Source organism: Eublepharis macularius, chromosome 6 (genome assembly GCF_028583425.1).
Source record: "Eublepharis macularius isolate TG4126 chromosome 6, MPM_Emac_v1.0, whole genome shotgun sequence".
Taxonomy (NCBI): domain Eukaryota; kingdom Metazoa; phylum Chordata; class Lepidosauria; order Squamata; family Eublepharidae; genus Eublepharis; species Eublepharis macularius.
Window position 1 is genome coordinate 120299365 of NC_072795.1, and position 21400 is coordinate 120320764.

At 41.4% G+C, this 21400-nt stretch overlaps 1 protein-coding gene across 1 annotated transcript in view; it reads left to right on the forward strand.

Moving 5' to 3' along the window:
* Positions 1 to 21400, forward strand: part of ANK3 (ankyrin 3) — a 307582-nt gene that overhangs the window by 250523 nt on the left and 35659 nt on the right. The window contains exons 29-36 of the mRNA XM_054982849.1: positions 1660 to 1871; positions 2954 to 3161; positions 5903 to 5999; positions 6403 to 6631; positions 8401 to 8526; positions 10603 to 10725; positions 11209 to 11235; positions 15123 to 15204. Coding sequence (XP_054838824.1) covers positions 1660 to 1871; positions 2954 to 3161; positions 5903 to 5999; positions 6403 to 6631; positions 8401 to 8526; positions 10603 to 10725; positions 11209 to 11235; positions 15123 to 15204 — 1104 coding nt within the window. The remainder of the gene's footprint in view (positions 1 to 1659; positions 1872 to 2953; positions 3162 to 5902; positions 6000 to 6402; positions 6632 to 8400; positions 8527 to 10602; positions 10726 to 11208; positions 11236 to 15122; positions 15205 to 21400) is intronic.

The window sequence follows — 21400 nt, forward strand, 5'->3', positions numbered from 1 at the left end:
CCATCGTTTGAGGTGTATTTTTTGTTCTGCACATGAAAAAATCCGTTCCAAATGATCTATAAAGAGGATTGGAAGTGCATTATCCAATGTGTGCGGAGTCACTCAAAGACTCGAAAAACAGTGTCCTGTTTTTAACAGGAGCCAGTAGATAGTTCTAGGAAGAATACAGACAGGGCATGAAGGCCACAGACCCCACATATACCCCTATTGTTTGTGTCCCCCCCCCCCCAGCAATTGGTATTCATTAGCTGTCACAACTAATATCGATTAAGAGACCTTTCCTGCATGAGTTTGTCTGATTTCCTCTGAGATGAGAGCCTCATTGATTTTTGTGTGTGTGCGTGAGACAGAGAGACAGAGAGAGAGCCACATGACAATGGTGGCATTAGGGCTGGTTTAGCGGGTCATATACTTCTGCACACAGAATGATCAGGGCATTTCCAGGGATGCAAGCAGAAAGAGAAGGTAGCCTCTGCCTCAATGCAGCTGCATGTGTTTTCAGCCTCTGTGCTCCTTTTAGCTGCAGCTTGTGGCCGTGTCTGGAAACGTGTCAGGTCCAGTGTTGCTGCCATTCCGTTGCCAGGTTTGTTCGTATTTCCTCACCAAGCTGCTTATGGCAAAAGTGGATGAGGTGGCATTTTGATGATATAGAGGAGCTGTCTGAATTATATTGTTATGGCGTCTTCGTAATCTGATTCAATAGTGGAAGAAATGAGAATCATCCATCCTCGTTTCCATTTTAGAATGGAATAGTTGGCTGTGTTTGCAGAATTACAGCTCCATCTACAGGCAATGCTAAATATCCTCTCCAAAGTACCATTTTGTATACACATTCAAAGGGGATATACAGGAACCAATGTGTAAAACATACCCTGGGTTATATTGCATTGGTGTCTTAGCTGATATTCTCTGAGATCAGAATATCATGCGGTGTCCGATCCAGCTCATTTAGCGTTCTGGGATAGACCCACAATAGCTAGTGCAGGTATCAAGAATCATGTGTTGCTCCTTCCAGTAATTTTTCTTGCAAACCTCAGCTTGACTTTGTAGGTGATTCTTTAGCCTTTTCCCCTTTTATGTTGCAATCACAACCAAGTAGCTATTTTGAACCTGTAGAATGAAAAACAGTACCAATAAAATAATACCTTTTATGAGGTCTGACTATTTTTCAAAGTACACTACATCAGCTTTTGATATACCACGGATTAAATCTTATATTGTTGCTCCATGCACACTTCTTTTTGGACACTGTAGCCCTCTGCCTCAGATTCCTGGAGTTTATTGAAGACCTTTGGGATTATGGAAACGGAAGTATCTGGTGCTCAGAGGAGGTGAAGTCTGCAGTACAGGACTACCTCTACAGTGCCCAAAGGGAATCATGTATGGAACAAAGGTACAGGATCCTAGCCAAAATCTTCTTCAAACTGAACGATCAAGGGAAAAACAATTGGCTCTAAAACAGATGTGATGCTAAACCCAGCTTGTCAGTGGCTGCAGATTTAAATCGAAGAGAATGAACTTCTCACACAAGTAATATGGTTAAGGATAATGTGCTGTGCTTCATCGTTACATAAACTGTAATAAATAAGTATAAGTAAGGCTTCCTTTTAAAGAGTTCTCATCTCTCTGGTTTAAATACTCATTGTTACCCTTATATAGAGCTAGACAGTGCCGAAGAACTCGAGAAGAAACGTATCTGCAGGATTATCACAAAAGACTTCCCTCAGTACTTTGCAGTGGTTTCACGAATCAAGCAAGAAAGCAACCAGATTGGTCCTGAGGGTGGTATCCTCAGCAGCACGACTGTGCCCCGGGTTCAGGCTTCATTCCCAGAAGGAGCATTAACCAAAAGAATACGAGTGGGTCTTCAGGTAACGAAGTCACATTTATTTGACTCTAAAAGTATGATTTAATTGAACCTTGGTGCAAGGGAAGGTAGGACTCTTGTGCATTAACTGAAGAAGGAAATGCAGTTTTTCTTAGCCCTAAATGAGCTGCCCAAATTCCTTCTTTTACTCAACTACTAAAGATACTAACTCTGTCCTCCTTAATTTCTGGTCTCCCTTCTGAACCTTATCCAGACCAACAAAATAAGCATCTCAGGGGACAATTGGACTCTGGATGAATCAAATATTTACAGCATATAAAGAGTAATCCTAAACATCTCTATTCAGAAGTCCCATTTTATTCAATGGGGATTATTTCAAGGAAAGCGTCTTTAGAACTGAAGCCTCCATGTAACTTTTCCTTCAACAGAAAATAGGAATTTCATTGAGGTTCCTTTTTCAAATTGTTGCGCTTTTAACATTTTCATCATGATAATACTGAATTTAATTTGATTCCATTATTGACTTTGACCCTCAATACTGGACTTGTGTAGCCTTTGCAGCATATATCGGTGACAGAAATGTTGCTTGAAATATGATGAGGCAAAGTAGAAACTGCTTTTTGAAGATCTGTAGTGATGGCTCAACAAATCGTAAAAGGGAGCATTGTATAACAAGAAGCCAGAGCCGGGTTCCCCAACATGGACACCATGGCTCCCGCCAGTGCTTCCCTTGGTACCACTGTAAGCCAGGGCTTGTTACTGCCTTCCTTCCTTCAAATGGGAGGCTTTTCAGCTGGAGAATGGAGGTTAGGTAAGCACTTGGGCTTCCCTTAGTCAGTTACCATTTCAGGCTTTCCTTCTTTCCAGGAGGTGTGCGGAGGCTGGTATTCCAATTTGACTCCACCTCATATGGAAGCCAATTTGAGTTTGTCTCTGCCTCCTATGGCAGCCATTTTGGGGTGTTGGTCTCCACCTCCTCTCAAATTCCAAAGGTGCCCACAGAGTCAAAAAGGCTGGGGGTCTCGGAGCTCAATGAAATGAGGAAATCATTCAGCTTTCCTTTAAAAAAAAATCTTAAACTTTAAATCTTATGCTTCTAGACTCTCTTTCTGTACTGATAAACAGGCTCAACCAGTTCCAGATGAAACCGTCAAGAAAATCCTTGGCAACAAAGCAACTTTCAGTCCCATTGTTACTGTGGAACCCAGGAGAAGAAAATTCCATAAACCGATCACCATGACAATCCCTGTGCCGCCCCCATCTGGGGAAGGGATAACCAACGGATATAAAGGCGACACAACACCGAGCCTTCGACTACTATGTAGCATCACAGGTTAGACAAAAAGATTGAAAAGTAATTTCTCAACATTTTTTTCACCTAATGTGTCTAACAATGCAATCCTAAACACAGTTACACACCTCTAAGTCCGTTGAAGTCAGTCCATTGAGGATTGCACTGCAAATCTTAGTTTTGTTACTGAAAGTCGCTTCTCCAAATATTGAAGAAGACACAAGACAAAAACAGTGGCAACGAATGTCAGTTCTAAATTCATTTTTAAAAACCTAAATTTTGTGCTTGAAGAAACAGAATTCTGCACCTTGTATAAATTAAACAAATTAGCATCGTGAGTTGGATTAATAGGTGTTTTATGCACGTGGGAAGCACCTGCATTTGTGCAAAGGGTCTGTGAGTTCGGTGGATTTTCTAGTCTAGCTGCAGCTTCCCATACTGCATTCCATGCTGTACCCAAGGATCACAACCTCAGAGCAGATTTAGGGTGGAAACAGGAATAGAGCGGGGAAGAAATATGGCACAAGCATTGCTTGACTTGCATTTCTTTGGATTCAAGTCACTGTGCTTCCTAAGCCAAGTCACACTCTTCTAAGTCAAGTGAATCAGTAAGAACTGTGCATGCGCAAAGACACTGCTAATTCAAACTGATCAGTGGCCATTAGATTTACTAAGGACTACTTAGATGAAAACAGAAGGATAGGATTTTATTGAAATACAGCATTTATTTGTGACTGGTTTATATGATTTGTGAGTGATCTAATTGTCTGTCCACTCTGCTGAGTGGAGCAGTTATGCAGCAAGGATTTGCGGGGGAGGGTTGTAAAATTCATGTTGTATGAGAACCTGCATGCACAAAAAGCCCAATTACGCTGTAGTATATGGTTAGGAAGGAATATAGGAATACAAATACATCGATGAACAGGCAAGCTATTAAACTGAAAAATTAGCAGGTCACTAGTGGGTTTTCGAGCATCCTGACTTAGGACGGCACTGATATTGTCCCTTATTTTGGATATTTTATTATCCTTATTAAATGTTTTTAGTAGTTTATGCTAATGGTAAGACAAGAAGCCTTACTTCAAGCACTAGAAATCTTTCATTCTTCTGGTTTCTCAAATTTCTGCTTGCATAATGTCTATCTTAATAACCATAAGATCTAGAAAGTTAGTCTTTTTAAAAATAAAGGCCGGGATTCTCGGGAAGGTGAACGCTACAGTATTTGCCACATTATGCAAGATTTCGGTCCTTCTGCTGAAGCATAACATGTTCACGCAGATGCGTGTGACCTTGTAATACCTCGTTAGTCTAAAAATATAAACTGCACAAGTAATTAGAAAGATATGCTAAACATTTATATGTATAATATTTTAGAGTACAACATACAACATTTCTTGGGCCCATAGTACCTTTTATATGGCAGTTTTCATATTCATGAAGATGCTCGAAGCCTCCCTGTACCACCTTAAAGACTAACAAGATTTCCAGGGCATTCGCTTTTGATGAAATGTCCCTTCACCAGACTTGCTCTTGAAAGCTCACACCTTGGTCCTTAACGGGGCTACTGGACTCAAATCTTGCTGTCCTACCACAGACCAACACGACTGTACACATGAAACTCTCTTCCTGTTTGAAGAATCTTTACTGTGACTTTTGGCGTGTGTGTGTTTGTTTAATTCGACTTTTCAAACTGAAAGGTTCTCTTTGCTCGTGTGTATTTCTGTTTTATCAGTTATACATTTCTGTGACAAGGGCTTTATCTTCCGAAACATTCAGAGTTTTAATGAATGCGGGGCTGCCTAGTCGCCTTCCTCGCCATTTATTTACAGAATATCATACAGGAAGTTTCATTTGGGAACAGCGTGAAGGAGGTTCTGCTGTGGAGGGAATTGGTGGAAATTGCTCCCCCTTTCCATCAGTGGAAACCCTCCACGGCATCCAAATGGAGGATTTGGGGGGGGGGCCTGGATTCAACCCCCCTACTCGGGACCAAAATAGAAATGATGGCATCCTTGGGGCCACCACAAAGATGCCACCACCATTTTCAAGTGATTTTAAAATGCTCTGAGGGCCTCATCCTCCCCCCCTCCCCAAGTGCACTCTTGTCCATCCCCCCACAAAATTCAGGGGGTTGTGTGGCAGCCAGGTTTGGTGCTTGATAAGACGTGCGGGGAAACAAGAGGGCCACGCTGTGGGGCCCTGTGGCATTTTAAAATGGCAGTGACCTCCTTATAGAGGCCACAAGGACACAGATCTAGTTTGGCTGTCAGCCATGAGGTTCACTGAATGCCTTTGGGGCACTCTCTCTGCCTTCCTTGCTTCATAGGGTTCTTGTGAAAAGTAAAGGGAAAAGAGAACCATGTATGCCACCCTAAGCCCATTGGAGGAAAATTGGGGTAAAAAGGAAATCTAAGAGATAGACAGGATCCGTTTGTCTGTCTGTGTGTACGTACTGTAACTGCCAGGAGCAGGAGAGAGCACCAGGTGGAGTAAGGTCTGTGCTGCCATGAGAGGAGGGGCCTAGCAAGTTGGGGTGGGGGAATGAGGGTGTATGCTTGGCTAGCTCTGTGCTCCCATCACCTGTGTATCCTCTGCTCCCATCAATGCAGAGACTCTACATCGAGCTGTGTCCACCCCCAGGACATATCAGGATGTCTTAGCAGTTTAACACATTTTGTTAAAAATGAAGCAATGCAGAAGCATCTTGAAGCAGATGTTTAAAAATGTGCAGAAATTTAGATCATTTTAAAAACACATGTTGACGCATCTTTCCCCCCTCCCAGGCGGTACTTCACCAGCTCAGTGGGAAGATATCACCGGCACCACTCCGCTGACATTTGTAAACGATTGTGTCTCTTTCACAACCAACGTTTCAGCCAGGTATATATAGTAAGAGTGAATGCAAAGCAGATTATTATGCTTGATGATTTGTCAGGATCAAACTAGCTGATAATCTGGTTCAGTAAGGGGACATTTTGGTTCAATAAGTGGATTTAGGGGAGGGGTTGCTTGACGGGAGGGAGAAAATGTACTAAAATAGTACAGTGTAAATATCTTTAATTTAGATAAACCTATTGGAGATTATTCTGTTCTAAACTAGGGAGGCGTACAAAACTCCTCCTGAGTTTCTTCTGGTATCTGGGGTCCTAGACAGAGATGCCAATAGTTTTGTTGTGATTCAAATCAAATTTTTATTCATCCTTTTGCTAAGTTCTGTGCAAACTAGATCTCCAGTATATGAAGAAATGCTGACTGATCTTTTGTTTTTCAAATCCATATTCAGATTTTGGCTAGCAGACTGCCATCAAGTTCTTGAAACTGTCGGGCTCGCCACACAACTTTATAGGGAATTGATATGCGTTCCCTATATGGCCAAGTTTGTGATTTTTGCCAAAATGAATGACGCTGTAGAATCCAATTTGCGTTGCTTCTGCATGACGGATGACAAAGTGGACAAAACTTTGGAGCAGCAAGAGAATTTCGAAGAAGTTGCCAGGAGCAAAGATATCGAGGTATATCCTAACTCAGTAGCAAAGCCCATCATGATGCCTGTTCAGAGATTTGGAGAAACAGTTTGAGTCTGCTGTTGTGGAATGGATAGAGAAGGCTACCCAAGTCATTGTAAACCAGTCCCAGTAACTATCTATAGATAAACTTTTTCCATATGTCAAGCAACAAGAAAGGTGAGCAGGGGGCCTGGACCGCTTTAGGTCCCTGGCCAGAGGTCAGACCCCGGAACTTTCAGGAACCAATCAGAGCAAAGTTGTCTGTCTGATTGACTCAGTACTTTGAGAAGCAAGGCTACGGTACTTCATATGGAGGTTTTGATGTACACATTGGTAATTCAGTGGTACAGTTAACATGTCAGATAGCAAGTATGTAGGAGCTGCTGATGGATACCCTGCATTGTTGAATACTGCTCCACAAAAATCCTTCCTCTCCATACTGTAGTGGCATTGCAGGGGGAAGGCTAGACTGAATGATCATCCATGATATGTTAGAGCTGTATATGCAAGAAGAGTTTTGTTGCTGTTGTTGTTCTCTTTTTAGATAAGGAATTATTCAGTCATGTAAACCCTCATCTACAGCCAGAATTGGTATGATTGAGGAAAAGTTTTACCCCTTGATTCTTCTGATCCTCACCCTGTCTGGAGACTGCAGAGTGCTGCTAGGATGTTGCTTCTTTTCTGAATGTTTCCTTTAACGTCCCCCCAAGAGCCTTACGATGATTGACCCAAAGACACTTGTTTCATGCATTTGTGCCCATCCAGAGTAACTTAAGTGAGGGACGTCAGAACCAGGGATTTCCTGGGGCAGCAGCAGGTGAGGGAACTGGTAGGGTTAAGATGTCCAAGGACGGCAGACAGAAAATGGAACCTCATCTCCACATTGGCCTTTTACCAAAGGATTTGATTCTACCAGCTTTTCTGGTGGTATGAGAGGCAGGAAGGCCCCCTGTTAACAAAAGGCTATCCTGGAGGTCATGGGAACTATGTGGACAAAAAGCCACATGGAGATTCAGGGAGGAGGGGAACTGAGCAAGTTTTGAGGGGGGAGCTGGTAGGATCCACCTCTTCTTGTTGAAAAGAGAGTATCTGAGTCACAGTAGGTGACTACACAGTGTGTGACAGCCATTGAGGTATAGCTGTTAGAGAGTTAGGCTAAGAACGGGGTGACCCAGGGTCAAATTCTCCAATGACCCTTAAAGCCAACTGACTTCAGGCCAGTAATCAGGGCCAAATGGGATGCTGTTCCTGTGGTTTGTCGCAAGGACATGACTCCATTTTGTAAAGTTGAGGCCTTTTGAGAAAGCCACAAGGGCCCAGTTCTGGTCAGGACCACTGCAAGGGGAAGAGGAGCTCACCCCCCTCCCCCATTTTTCTTACCTGAAATAACACCAAGCAGGGCATGTCGACAATGCTCCCTGACACCGTTTCAGTTCAGAAAAATGGAACAGGGGAGAAGGCAGACGCCCTTCCTCCCCCCTGCCTGTGGTGGTCCCAACCAGAATCAGGCCCCTGCAATGCTCTTAAAAGGCATTCCCCAACTAGAAAATGGAGGCATATCCCTGAGGCAAACCCAGGGATGGTGTCTCATCCAGTTTGGCTGTCAGCCAAGCCTTGCGAAAGGGGTCGTTGTGAGGATAGAATGGGCGGGGGGAGGATAGTTAAAAAAAAACAATAGTTTCTTAAATAATCATTCTGACTAAGAGCTGTACTCCTTAGCTTAATTATTGAGTGGATCTGATACATTTTAACAAGCTTTTTTATTGATATGACAGGTTCTGGAAGGAAAGCCTATTTATGTGGATTGCTATGGGAATCTGGCCCCTCTGACTAAAGGAGGACAACAACTCGTATTTAATTTTTATGCTTTCAAAGAAAACAGACTGCCATTTTCTATCAAGGTAAAAGTAAGGCCGCCAGAGAAGTACCTCTGAGAAAAATGTCTTCTCCTTGTAATAATGTGGATTTTTTTAAAAAAAATTAAGCCCCTGTTAATTTGGAATGTTCTGAAAAGGTGCACATGGAATGCCGTCAACTTCCAGTGTTGCAAGGAAATATTGTCCGCCATTAACTGGAAACTTCACCCTTCAGATTAGGAGTGATCCTTCTCAGGATACTCACGGAAACAGAATAGTGGCAGTAAGGAGCTCTAGAAGGAGGTTCCAGAGGAGATACATCAATGAATTTATTTGCTGATGTGTAGAAAGCTGTACAAGGCCCAGCTCTTGATGCAAACTGATCTGGGCCGATTCCAGACGACTAACCTTAAGTCGCCTCATGCCGCCCTCTTCCGGATCGCGATGGGGAAAATGCGAAATATCGCGTTTCCTCGCGCGAGTTTTGCGCGACGACGCGCAAAACTCGCGCGAGGAAACGCGATATTTCGCATTTTCCCCGTCGCGATCCGGAAGAGGGCGGCATGAGGCGACTTAAGGTTAGTCGTCTGGAATCGGCCCTGGTGCCTTTTGAAAAGTTGGCTGTTATTGCTGCTGATTATTTCAATCAAAAGTCAGTATGCAAAGCCCGGTGGGTTCAGGGGATTTTCAAACATCCATCGATGTGCAGAGCAGAGACCACTTGGACGTGCCTACCAGGACCGAGATTGCATTTTCACATGCTGGTGGGTGCATTTCACTGTTGCCCTCTTACTTTCCTTTATACACTGCCCCCTTCCCCCCACAAGCAATTCACCTGGCTTCATCCAGTTTTATTTGTAATTATCTTTTACGTGGTAATTCATCAACTACTTCGAGAGCTGCAATGATAGGATATATATCCCTCTTAAGATCAAATGGATCTCCTGTTTGTGTGGTTGAGTTCACTTGCTTAATATGAATAATTTTACTGACCTGCTATTTGAATAATGCAGACTTCTTGGCTATAAGGGTGCCTTGATTGTTCTCAGGGCTATCAAGAGCCTCCAGGGATTTCTTCTGGACCTTCCCTCACATCACCCTAATATCATAGGCCTGTCCAACATGTTGCAGTAAACACACATACAGCCTAACAACCTATGATTTTGCTGGATTTTTCTTTATGTGTGTGTTAATTATGTTACATTCAACATGTAAGTGTGTATGTGTGATACAGAGCTCATATTTATCCAGTTATTGGTCCCTGGTCTCAGTTGCAAAGTAAATGGTCGTTGGCTTTCTTACATACAAATAGGGCTGCCAGGTCCCCCAGTGGAGGCAGAGAATCCACCACTCCCACCCTCTACCCCTGCCACCACTCATCTGGCGGGTGGGGGGTATGGAGGGGGAACAGGCCTCCTGGGCACACTCCCGGTACAGCACGACAACATAACTCTCGGGAGTGATGTCATCATGCAGGGTCCGGGAGCACTCCCATGGTTTGCAACTGGTCGATTTGGGCCCCAAACAGGCTGATTCGAACCGGTGCGAAGCGTGGCCCGAATCAGCCTGGTGCGAAGTGAAGGAGTGCTTCTGTGATGTCACTCCTGGAAGTGATGTCACCGTGCACGCAAAGAGAGAAGAGAGGTAAGTTCTGGGTCTCTCCTCTCCTTCCAGGAGAATAAGGGGACCTGGCAATCCTGCCTACAGATGTACGCATGTATATGCAGGATGTACACGCACTAACTGTAACATGTGAACAGGGCTTCTATGAAAGCCAATCACTTGATGTGCCCAGTGCTAGCCTCTAGAATTCAGTCTCTTTGGTCTACCCACTCTCACCAGCCAGGGTTTTTCTAGGTCCTTGTATATGGCATCCTATAACCAGGATCATGCAGCTTAATCTCTAGATGTAATCTGTAGATGGATGAGAAGTACTGTTGGGAACCGTTTTAGGGCAAAGCATTTGAACAGGCACTTGGTATTAAAAAAAAACCCTTCTCTTTTAGGTTTGTTTGTTTGACGTCAGAGATGTGAGCCGAATTAAATGTAATGCATAACACACACACACACACAAAACATTAAACTTCTAAGACCAACTTGAGGATATTTGTTTACTTATAGATTAGAGACACCAGCCAAGAACCTTGTGGTCGCTTATCCTTTTTAAAAGAACCAAAGACTACCAAGGGCCTGCCACAAACAGCCGTTTGCAATTTAAATATCACTCTGCCAGCACACAAAAAGGTATGACTTCCAAGATTTATTTCATTTCAGTTGATGAATCTTTGGGCGGGAGGGTTGTTTGTTTTGGATTTTTTAAAAATATTTTCTTTTATTTTGCTGATTAGAATGAAACACTAGCAATGGGAATGCCTTGCAGTCTGAATAAGCTTGTTTTATGTCTAATTGTTTTCATGTATGCAGAAGCCATTTGAAATTTATTGTTACTGTGCTGTTCAGTTTGTTATTTGGGTTTTTTTATGGATGGGGCTCTCTGTTTACAGCTCATGCTTCAGCTTGCAGTTTATCGATATTTATGCTTTCAGTAATGTCACGTTAATTTGCATTCAGTGTATTTTCTGTTGACGTTTTGAATTTGCTTTGCCTTATATATTAGCTTTGCTTTTTTTGTGCACCCTTACTTGGTCCTTTTCATATCCTGATATTCTTTTCCCTGCTGCCCATTATAATACTCCTTGTCTCTGCAATGCATCTTGGGACCCAAAGGAAACAGAGTCAGATCAAGATGATGAGGTAATATAACCATTGTCTTTTTATTACTATATCCGAATTTGCATCAATAAAAGATATACATATCTGCTGCCTCTAAAATATTATTGCTAAACTCTCAGATAATATGTATTTACATGTTTTGCAGCCAAACACCAACACAGCAGACATTAAATAAAGTTTAAGTTTACATGTTGTGTTTGGGGCAGTGTGGACATGATACTTCCACTTCTGCATGTTGAATCCAACAAGTCTTCATCCAACAGAAGAAGACTTCCTTCATCAAAAGAAGGCTTTTCTTGATCAGAGAAAGCCTTCCTACATCAGAAAAAGACATTCTCCATCAGAAAAAGTCATTCTCCATGACTCTTTCTCAGTTGAAGGAAGACTTAGTAGAAGAGTGCCGTATAGTCCAACTTAGAAGAAGGATCTGGCCCTATGTGTGCAGCTTGTAGAAACTGCACACCTGGGGAGTGGGGGGGGGGGGATCCCTCACCCTTTCCCCATTCCCTTCTCATCTCCCACCAGCCTTCAGTCAAATGTACTGTGTCTAGGCTAACCACACAGCTAATGCCCTTTGCTCTTTCTAGTCAAGAGATGCCCTGTCACACTCGCACAGGGGAGTCTTCTCCTCTTCCAGGCAACAGCACACAAACTACAGCTCTTGGTGTGAGAAGCCTCCAGTCAGAGGCCTGGAGAGGAGAAGACCACTGTATATCTCTGTGGGGGGTGTGGAAGAGCCTCCCTTCCAAAATGTGTGAGATCGGAAATGCTGTTATAGGAACCTAGCTGAGTGCCCGCAGTGGACGGGTTCAGTACAACCCCTTGGAGATGTTCTCCTGCCTGTGGCGCTTTGCAAGAGGGATCATGCTCTCTGTAATTGGTATTCTGTCAGAGGAAGGGAGATGAAGAGAAGGGAAAACATCCCTGATATCATCTGGTCCACAATTATTAGGGGTATGGTTTCTGGCCAGAAGCTAGCCAACAGTTCATCACTATTTTCTCAAATAAACCAAGCATTCGTCTGTCAAGAATTAGATACCTGTTTTTAAATAAATGTCACAGGTTGGGTTTAGATTTTCCAACTGCCTGAAGAAAAAAATGTCTTGCCCCTTTAACAGAAGCTGAATAGAATGTGAGTTACCAGGTGACATTATTTACCCTCAAGCCATGAAAATCTTCAGCTGCCCGACAGTACGCCTCTGATAAAAGGGCACAACATTTTTTTCCTATAGACCTGTTGGCAACCCTTACTGGATTGAGCTGTGCTCTTTTGCACACCGGGGGATGCTTTCTGCTCACAAAAAAAAGACTATTTTTACCCTCCAAAGCAGAGCTTTGCATACAATAAGTGAAACTAAATGCATCTGGTTTTCTAGCAAGAATTTGCACGAGCTCTTATAGAAGCATGAGAACTGCTAGGAACCTGCACATTATAGCGCTGCACAACTACTGTGCAAACTCTTGCACTAGTGTACGTGGAACAAAACTAGCAGCTGTTCAGCTTTTTGGATTCGACCTTATAAATGTTACCCAAAAAACTGGGTACAGTCAACAAAACACACTGCATGGATGTTTCCCTCCCCCAGCCCACCCACAAGCCAGTGCAAACCTTTTAAGACCTAGAAAATCACTGGATTTTCCTGTTTCGCAGCCCTGCAACAAGCACCAAGGCAACTGAGTGATCAGATCTCCTGTTGCACCCTAACTGGGGATGGGAAACGAATCAGCCCCGTTTATGTATTATGCCCATTGCCTCTGGTATGTTTGTGGCTGATGAAAATAATATAAAAAAAAATGAAGGAAGGATTCAACATGCTCAAGTCCAAGTCATTTCAGTTGGGAAAGTTCTCAACTTCCCCACTCAAATCAATTGGATTTACATTTGGCAGGTTTGTACCCTTAGATATACAGCAGCCCAATAAATGATATATATCATCTAATGTCTATAAAATTCAAACTACTTTTTTTTTTATTTCTTCAGAACATTTTATTTCCATACTGAATGCATATCTAAAAAGAATTTTTTTTTGCAGAAGACCTTTACTAAGCCAAGCTACAAAATTTCTATAGGGATTAACAATGCAACTTGTTACCAGTTAGCAATTGCTTTTTAATCTGCATCTGTGCATTTGTGCATATTAAAAAAAAAACCCTTCCATGCCTTTTTTTGTCCTTTATGTATTCACTTTAATGTAGGTGTACCTTGTGATATATGTGCTTTCATGGCAAGTTAATTTTGGGAGAGGTATTTGGCCTCAGTTCTAGCTTTATAGATGTTCTACATGTGTTAACTGTAGCCCTGTGTGGACACTCTCATTTGTAAACAGAAATGATTACTCTAATGTTAATGTTGCAATATGGTGGAGATGGATAAACTGCAGAACATTTTCATAACAGTACTACATAGCAAAAAAATGCACCTCTCAGGTGTTCTTTGAGATATGGCATCTGGCAAAGTCCTATAGCGGTAAGGCTGGTTTTGATATTACACTTTACTGACGTTGGCCGTTTTCACACTGCTTACCGGCCGCGGAACATAGCGCCAAGCTCCCGGAACGACAGCGTCTTCCTGGTGTGATTTCGCACGAGAACTGCCGTTCTTGCACAAAATCGCATCAGGAAGACGCTGTCATTCCGGGAGCTTGGCGCAATGTTCCGTGGCCGATAAGCAGTGTGAAAACAGTCTTAATCTCTGTGTCTTCAAAACATGTGTCAGTGTCCTGAAAGAATGGATATATATATATATATACATGTCTATTTCATGACCAAGCACCCTGCATAAAAGTTGATTTGCCCCAGGATTCTAGCTGTAATGAGATGGAGGGGGGTATTGTTATGCCTCCTATGAACCCTCCATACACCTCCCTCACTCCCTTCATGAATACTAGAAGATAATGTGAACTGAAGAACTCCTGGTGTGCTTGAGTACAAGGTGTCTCTGATCCTGTAGTACAGAACCTGCTCCACGTTCAAATTAACATGGAACTTCTGTAGTTAATTCATTTCCTCCTATCTGTGGTGAGGAGGGGAGCAGAGGAGGGCTGGGTTGTGGACTTCCAGCCACAACCTAGGTCAAATCCTGGGGGAAAGCAGCATCTGATTTGGCCCTAAAGTGCATCTTGTAACTTACCATTTTCCTTCTTCCCCAAGCGTACGTTTATAATGAAACAGACACCTTTATATCCATTCTTCAATGACAACGTGAATCTTAAGGTACAAGTTTTAAATACGTGCCAGTTGAGTGCAACCTCAGAACCGGCTCCAAATAGCTGAGGGATTTTTGAGGGAAGGTGGAATAAATGAAAGACAATTAAAATATATTTGAGGTAGACTGTAACTTAAATCCAGACTAGAGATAAATTCATTGTTTTGCCTCAGGTCAGTCTAATCTCTCAGATTAGACTATCTCATGGAATGGTTATTAAATTAAAACATATGCTGAAGAACATCAAGATGGTTCCATTCCTCCTTCCCTATTCAGTTTTCTAGATAGAGCCACAGTTCATTTTACTTGAATGTATACTGTTCAAGGTACTGTTTACTCTCCCATACTGTTTAAGGTACTGTTAACTCTCTCCAAAAGATTTAAGGTGCAAGGGGAAAGATAGGTAGTTAAGAAAACAAGTCGCTAGCATCACTTTTTCTGCTAGGGGTGTGCATTTGAATATTTTGGATCTGAACCAGGGCCCAAAATTCCGTGTTTAGTTTCCAGCTGGATATTTCCAACCTGAAAATAAACAGGAAATTTCAGGCAATATTTTGGATCCGAAATACCTGAATGTACATTCCTGCTTTGAACACTACTTTGAGCAGAATGCAAAAAGCAGAATGCAAAAAGAATAAAGCAACGGACTCTAGATGGTAGCCCTGCTGCTGAAGGTACCAAAAAGATGTATGTTTTGTTACAGACGGAGAAAACAGACCGGCGACAGAACTTTGTCTCCCTTGCTTTACGTAAGCGCTACAGCTATCTGACTGAGCCCGGAATGAGTGAGTTTCTTAACAAATTTACTAACACCATAAACAAATTTTTCACAAGAAGAGACATTTTTTCTATAAATGTCGTATTTTGGTATCATTTGAAAAAAAAAGTCCTGATTCAGTAGGCAAAATACTCCAGTTATCCGTAAGCTCTTTTGAGCACCAACCATTTGGAAAATTCAGGCATAGAAAGCTACATGTCCTCCACAGAATAAAAGGGTGATTAGTGTAGAATCTCTTATCTTTGTTTATATAGCACAAAGAAGACAGGCTGTTCTGCTACACCTTTAAAAAGACAAGGTGGTTAAATGTTGCAATGATTCATGCGGGAGATGATACATTGACAGGCAAAACACAGGTTATAATCGAAAAAGTCCTATGTGAGTGTCTAAGAGAACTGCATAGATATAGCTGTTACTTCAGTTTAACGTTCTACTACAGCAGTTCTGACTGCCAAACAGGCAGTTCTACCACATATGCCACCTTTTAAAATTTCTTATTCTACTTTATTTGAAATTCTTTCATATTTGAAGACAGCTTAAATGTTACATTGAAGGAAGTTCATTCTTTTCATTCCCCAGAGGCATTCATTCATGCAAACAACATACCATTATAGACAGTAGCTCACAGATTTCACCTGCCCTCCTGTACCTGGCAATTTACACAATATCATGTGCTCTGAAATGTGTCCTGGAGATCACCAAAGCAGCTGCAGCTCTAGATCAAAGTATCACAAAGTATTGTGAGCTGCTACCGCACCTGTTATATTGTTCATATTCTAGGCAGTAAAGGGGTGTGTGTCTTGTGGCAGGGGAAACCCCTGTCAAAATGGAGACTTGAGCTTAGGACCGATTCTTACAATGCTGGAGTGGCATGTATGGTTTCTTCCAATGGTAGCTTCTCTGCTGCTCTGATAACATTAAAACATGGATCTCAACTGGATGTCATTGAAAGATGTGATTCAGTAGTTAATGACTGTCCATTTATTCAAGAGCTCTTCTAAGTCTTGACAAATTGGGACATTTCCAGCAAATGTCACCCTGTCTCCTAGAGATGGTACTAGAGTTTCCCTTGAGGGAAAGTAGTCATGTTGACTAGCTTCTCTCATGTGATCTCCATGTTCAAAAGGTAATGAAATGGTATGAGATGCACCCACAGGCACATGGCATGCATCCTATTCCTGTAACATAAGAAGGGGCCTTTAGCTGTCATGATAGTATTAGGTTGGCTTACACATTTCCATGTTGGAGGGGGGAAATTGGGCCACATTATGATGTTATCTCAGATCTTCACATCTGACAGATCTGATTTTCATCTCTTACTATTTTCATGTAGTATTTTAATGCTGATTTATTTTGTAGCATTTTAGCAAGGTGTTTATTTCAGAGTATTGGACAATGTAAACAACTCTTTGAAATATGCACACAGGGTGAGAGGAGAAGGCTGGTGATACTCCTATAGATATCAAAAAGTGTGTAGTTAGTCTGTTTCCTGCTCTTGATCTAGTAAAGCCAAATATTAATAACTTCCTGGAAGGCTCATAGTTGAGCTGTTTGCCTTGTTAGAGAATAGTGATGGGGCTTGCACAGCACAGCACTTCAGAGGCATTTGTATATACAAAATGTCTTGAGTTTTTACCTCCTCCAAAGGGTTTATTGCTTTGAAACTGAGATGACAGGAATTCTGGGTGACCCTTGGCAGCAGATTCTGATAAATCGCTGTGATAGAATTTATTTGTTTATTTTATTCGATTTATATTCCACCCTCCCCGCGGATAGATTTAATCAGGGCTTTTTTTCTGGGAAAAGAGATGGTGGAACTCAGTGGTGGAACTCAGGACCGCACAATGACATCACTTTGGGTCAGCTGGAACAAGGGGGGAGTTTTTTAAAGTTTAAATTGCCCTTGGCAAAAATGGTCACATAGCCGGTGGCCCCGCCCCCTGATCTCCAGACAGAGGGTAGTTTAGATTGCCCTCCGTGCTTCCACGGGTGTGGAGGGAAATCTAAACTCCCCTCTGTCTGGAGATCAGGGGGCGGGGCCACCGGCTATGTGACCATTTTCAAGAGGTGCCAGAACTCCGTTCCACCGCATTCCAGCTGGAAAAAAGCCCTGGATTTAATGGCCCATTAACAGCCCATTCACAAGGTGACAAGTTCATCAAGACCAAATTCCCCCCCTTTGGCGGTCATTAATTGAAGTTTCAGAGGATCAAGCTAATTTGATAATGGCAATCAGCATGTCAAAACATGGTTGGGAGAATCCACTCTATGCCCACAAACGGTGGAAATGTATTTAGTTGTGGGGCTATTTGCATGCAGTTGGTTTCAGTAGAATGTTTTTTTTTTTAATTTTATTGGAATTAGAAATATTTTGTCATTTATAACAATCAAATTACTTTAATATTCCAGTTCTAACCCCCTCCCTTTCCCCCCCCTGTTTGTTGACTTCCAACAGTTTTCCAACCCTTTGTCTATTCTTCCCCTACTCATTTCAACTTATTTTGTCAATTAAACATATACTTTCACACTCTTCTAAGCTAGTCTATTATAACACAGTGCTAAGTCAATTTCCCTTCACTTATCAACTAACTAATACATTCCTGGCATGTTATTCAATAGTAATAATACTGGTAATATTCTCAATATCCTGTACTCTAACTTATTCATTCTAATGTCATCAATATGGGACAAACAATTTATCCCTCCCTATACATAACTTGAGTACTCATAAGTGATGAATACATTTATAAGTCAACCAATTTAACTTATACTCTATATGTTACTCTTTACTTCCTCTTATATCTCTTATCTTTATAACATAAAGTCAATCAATTTGACTCGTGTTCTACACATTTCTAAATATACCTATAAACACAATATACATTCGACATAAGTCAATCAATTTAACCCATGTTCTGCACATTTCTAAATATCGCTATAACCAAAAATACCTTCAGCATAAGTCAATCAATTTAACCTATATTCTATATGCTACTTCTCATTCCCCCCCTTCTTGTATTCATGAATTTTAATTCTGTTAATTCTCAATTACACCCCTATCTGCCAGCAACATAATTAATTAATTAATTTCTATTCTTATATATCACATAATAACTATTACTTAATACTGTATAGAATAATCAAATAGAATAATTGCTTAGTAATTCTTCTTTAACTCTCCTCCCCCCGGTATAGTCACTTCTCTCTTCTTTTGTTTTTCTTCAATAATTTTCAAACTGCCACAGTTCTCCTCCCACCTCCCATTTTTTCACCAAATATTGTTTCAGCTTCTCCCAATCTGTGTTAAACTGTCCTGGATCAAGGTCTCTTAGTTTTCTTGTCAGTTTATCCATCTCCGCCATGTACAGCAATTTGTGAATCCAGTCCTCGATAGTTGGCACTTCTTGTACTTTCCACTTTTGCGCATACAAAAGTCTAGCCGCTGCTGTCATGTAAAAAAGCAATGTCCTATGTTGTGCTGGAATATCTTCCATTCCCAAGTTCAGTAGCAGGAGTTCTGGGTTCTTATTAACTTGAAACTGTAAAATCTCACTTATTACTCTTATTATTTCCCCCCAGTACTGCCTGACTACCTCACAAGTCCACTACATATGGTACAAAGATCCTTCATGCTTTTTACATTTCCAGCATTTATTAGACGTGTTCACATTCCCTAGCGCAATTTTCTTTGGTGTCAGGTACCAACGATAGATCATTTTATAGACATTCTCTTTAATGTTAGTGCATGTCGTAATCTTCAAAGTATTTTTCCACAAATATTCCCACGCCTCCATTGTTATTTCTTTATTAAAATTTATAGCCCACTTCACCATTTGCACCTTAACTACCTCTTCTTCAGTATACCATTTTAACAACACTTTATAGACCTTTGAAATTTCCTTTTTGTCTTCTTGTAAAATTACTTCCTCCAAGTCCGAGTTCTCCATTCTTATCCCTCCCTTGGCACAATCCGATTTATAAAGGTCTCTGAGCTGTCTATATTGAAACCAGTCATAATTTGGAGACAACTCTTCTTGCGTCTTTATTCTTAATTTAGAAAATTCTATTCATGTTATCTCCTTATACGTTAAACACTGTTGTTCATTATCAACAGTTCTCGGATCTATCGCTTCATAAGGAACCACCCAGGAGGGAATTCCTTCTTGTAGGTAATCTCTGTACTTTTTCCATATTGTGAAGAGGCTTCTCCGAATGTAATGGTGTAAAAACATAGAGTCCGCTTTTACTTTATCATACCATAAGTATGCATGCCATCCAAATATTTTTTTGTATCCCTCTAAGGCCAGCAATTTGCGATTTTTAAGCATCATCCAGTCCTTCAGCCAAACCAAGCAGATTGCCTCATAGTAAAGTCTTAGGTTGGGCAGTTGCATTCCGCCTCTCTCTTTCGCGTCCTGTAACACTTTCATTTTCACTCGAGGCTTTTTGCCTGCCCAAACAAAGTCCGATATCTTTCTCTGCCATTTCTCAAACTGCTTGGAATCCCGAATAACTGGTATTGTCTGTAACAAAAACATCACTCTTGGCAGCACATTCATCTTGACTGCTGCAATTCTTCCCAACCATGACAAATTCAATCTATTCCATTTAATCAAGTCTCGCTCTATTTGAGTCCACAATTTCTCATAATTGTTCTTAAATAGATCTATATTCTTTGCAGTCAGTTCAATTCCCAAATATTTCACCTTATTTGTTACTTCACAGTCTGTTATTTCCATAAGTTGCTGTTGTTTTTGTTTAGTCATATTTTTACACAGTATCTTTGACTTCTTTTTGTTTACAAAAAAACCTGCCAAATCTCCAAATTCTGTGATTTTTTCTATTACCCTTGGCATGTTTCAGTAGAATGTTGTAGCTGAGGATCCAAAGAACAACTTGGCCCAATGCATGGAGCTTCCAATAATTTTTTCTTCTTCCTTTGAACATATGACATCTACTCCACGCTGTATCAGTCCTCTCAGCTCAAAAGCAGTTTGCCATAAGGCACGGGAAGAGAGGTTGCAAGAAGAACTAGCCCCTGCCCCCCAGGCCTTGCGCCTATGGTCCTAGTTTCACAACTCTTTGGATTTGGGGCCGATTAGATTTTTCTTTTTACAGTAATTCTTATAATGAAGCAAAGAAATCCAATACTAAGTGAGGGATGGGGGAAATGGTCTTGAGAAATAAGTCTTCTTAGGTAACAGCTTAGAATGACACGTCTTACATTTCCTTAGTAACATGGTTGCTCCTCTCCTGTGGATTCATCCCATATCTATTTGGTCCTGTTAGAGGGTTGCATGGAAGAAGCCAGCGATGTAGTTACTTCCCATGTGATCGTTTCCCCCATCTAAAGCAAGGAAGTAATGACATCTGCCCTCCCCATGTGATCTAGTAATGCCACCAGAGCAATAGGGGACAGCAAATTGTGAAATGTTAAAAAAGAAAAAAGAAAAATCCTGGCCACGTCACTTGCGCAGGCTTAAATATTACTTCATTTTATTTTTGCATATCTCTTGGTCTTGCAAAAGTTGCAATAATAGGACATAGGATCTAACATTCTTTTATTGCAGTGCAGGAAACACCCATCGCAGGCATTATTTTTTCCATTGATATATTAATCCAGCATGTTTATAATAATAATGACTTTCCACTAAACAGTCCTTAGAAAAGCTTGTTTGTTTGCATTACTTCATTAGGATAATACAAGTTGTACCTTGATTCCTTCACAGTGAATTATTGGTTGCCTAAAAACGGACCAAACTGGTTTGAAATGTTATCAGCATAACTTCAAACAAAGGTGTGGAGAGAAGGTATTTTGGTAATTTCCAAGTGAAGTGCTTGTGCCTTCAAGTGTTTTTTTTGTTAATTTTTTATCATTTAATCATTCATCATGAAGGAACTCTGCCTGGTTCAATCACAACCGTGGTAGCCCTCCCCTACCCATGCTCTTTAGAGAACATGTGATCCAGATGCTCCATGATGTCATCTTGTAATGAGGCCCCACTGACACCATTTCTTTCTTTGCTGAGAACGCGGAGAAATGGTGTTCATGGAGCCCTATATGATCAGCAATCAGTAGAGGGTGGCTGGCTCACATATTCTTTAAAGCATGCAGTGGAGGAAAGGGGCGGCAACCCACCATCTCCATCATGAGAGTGCCACCACTAATAACATACTAACTAGAACTATGAACATCATTCTTG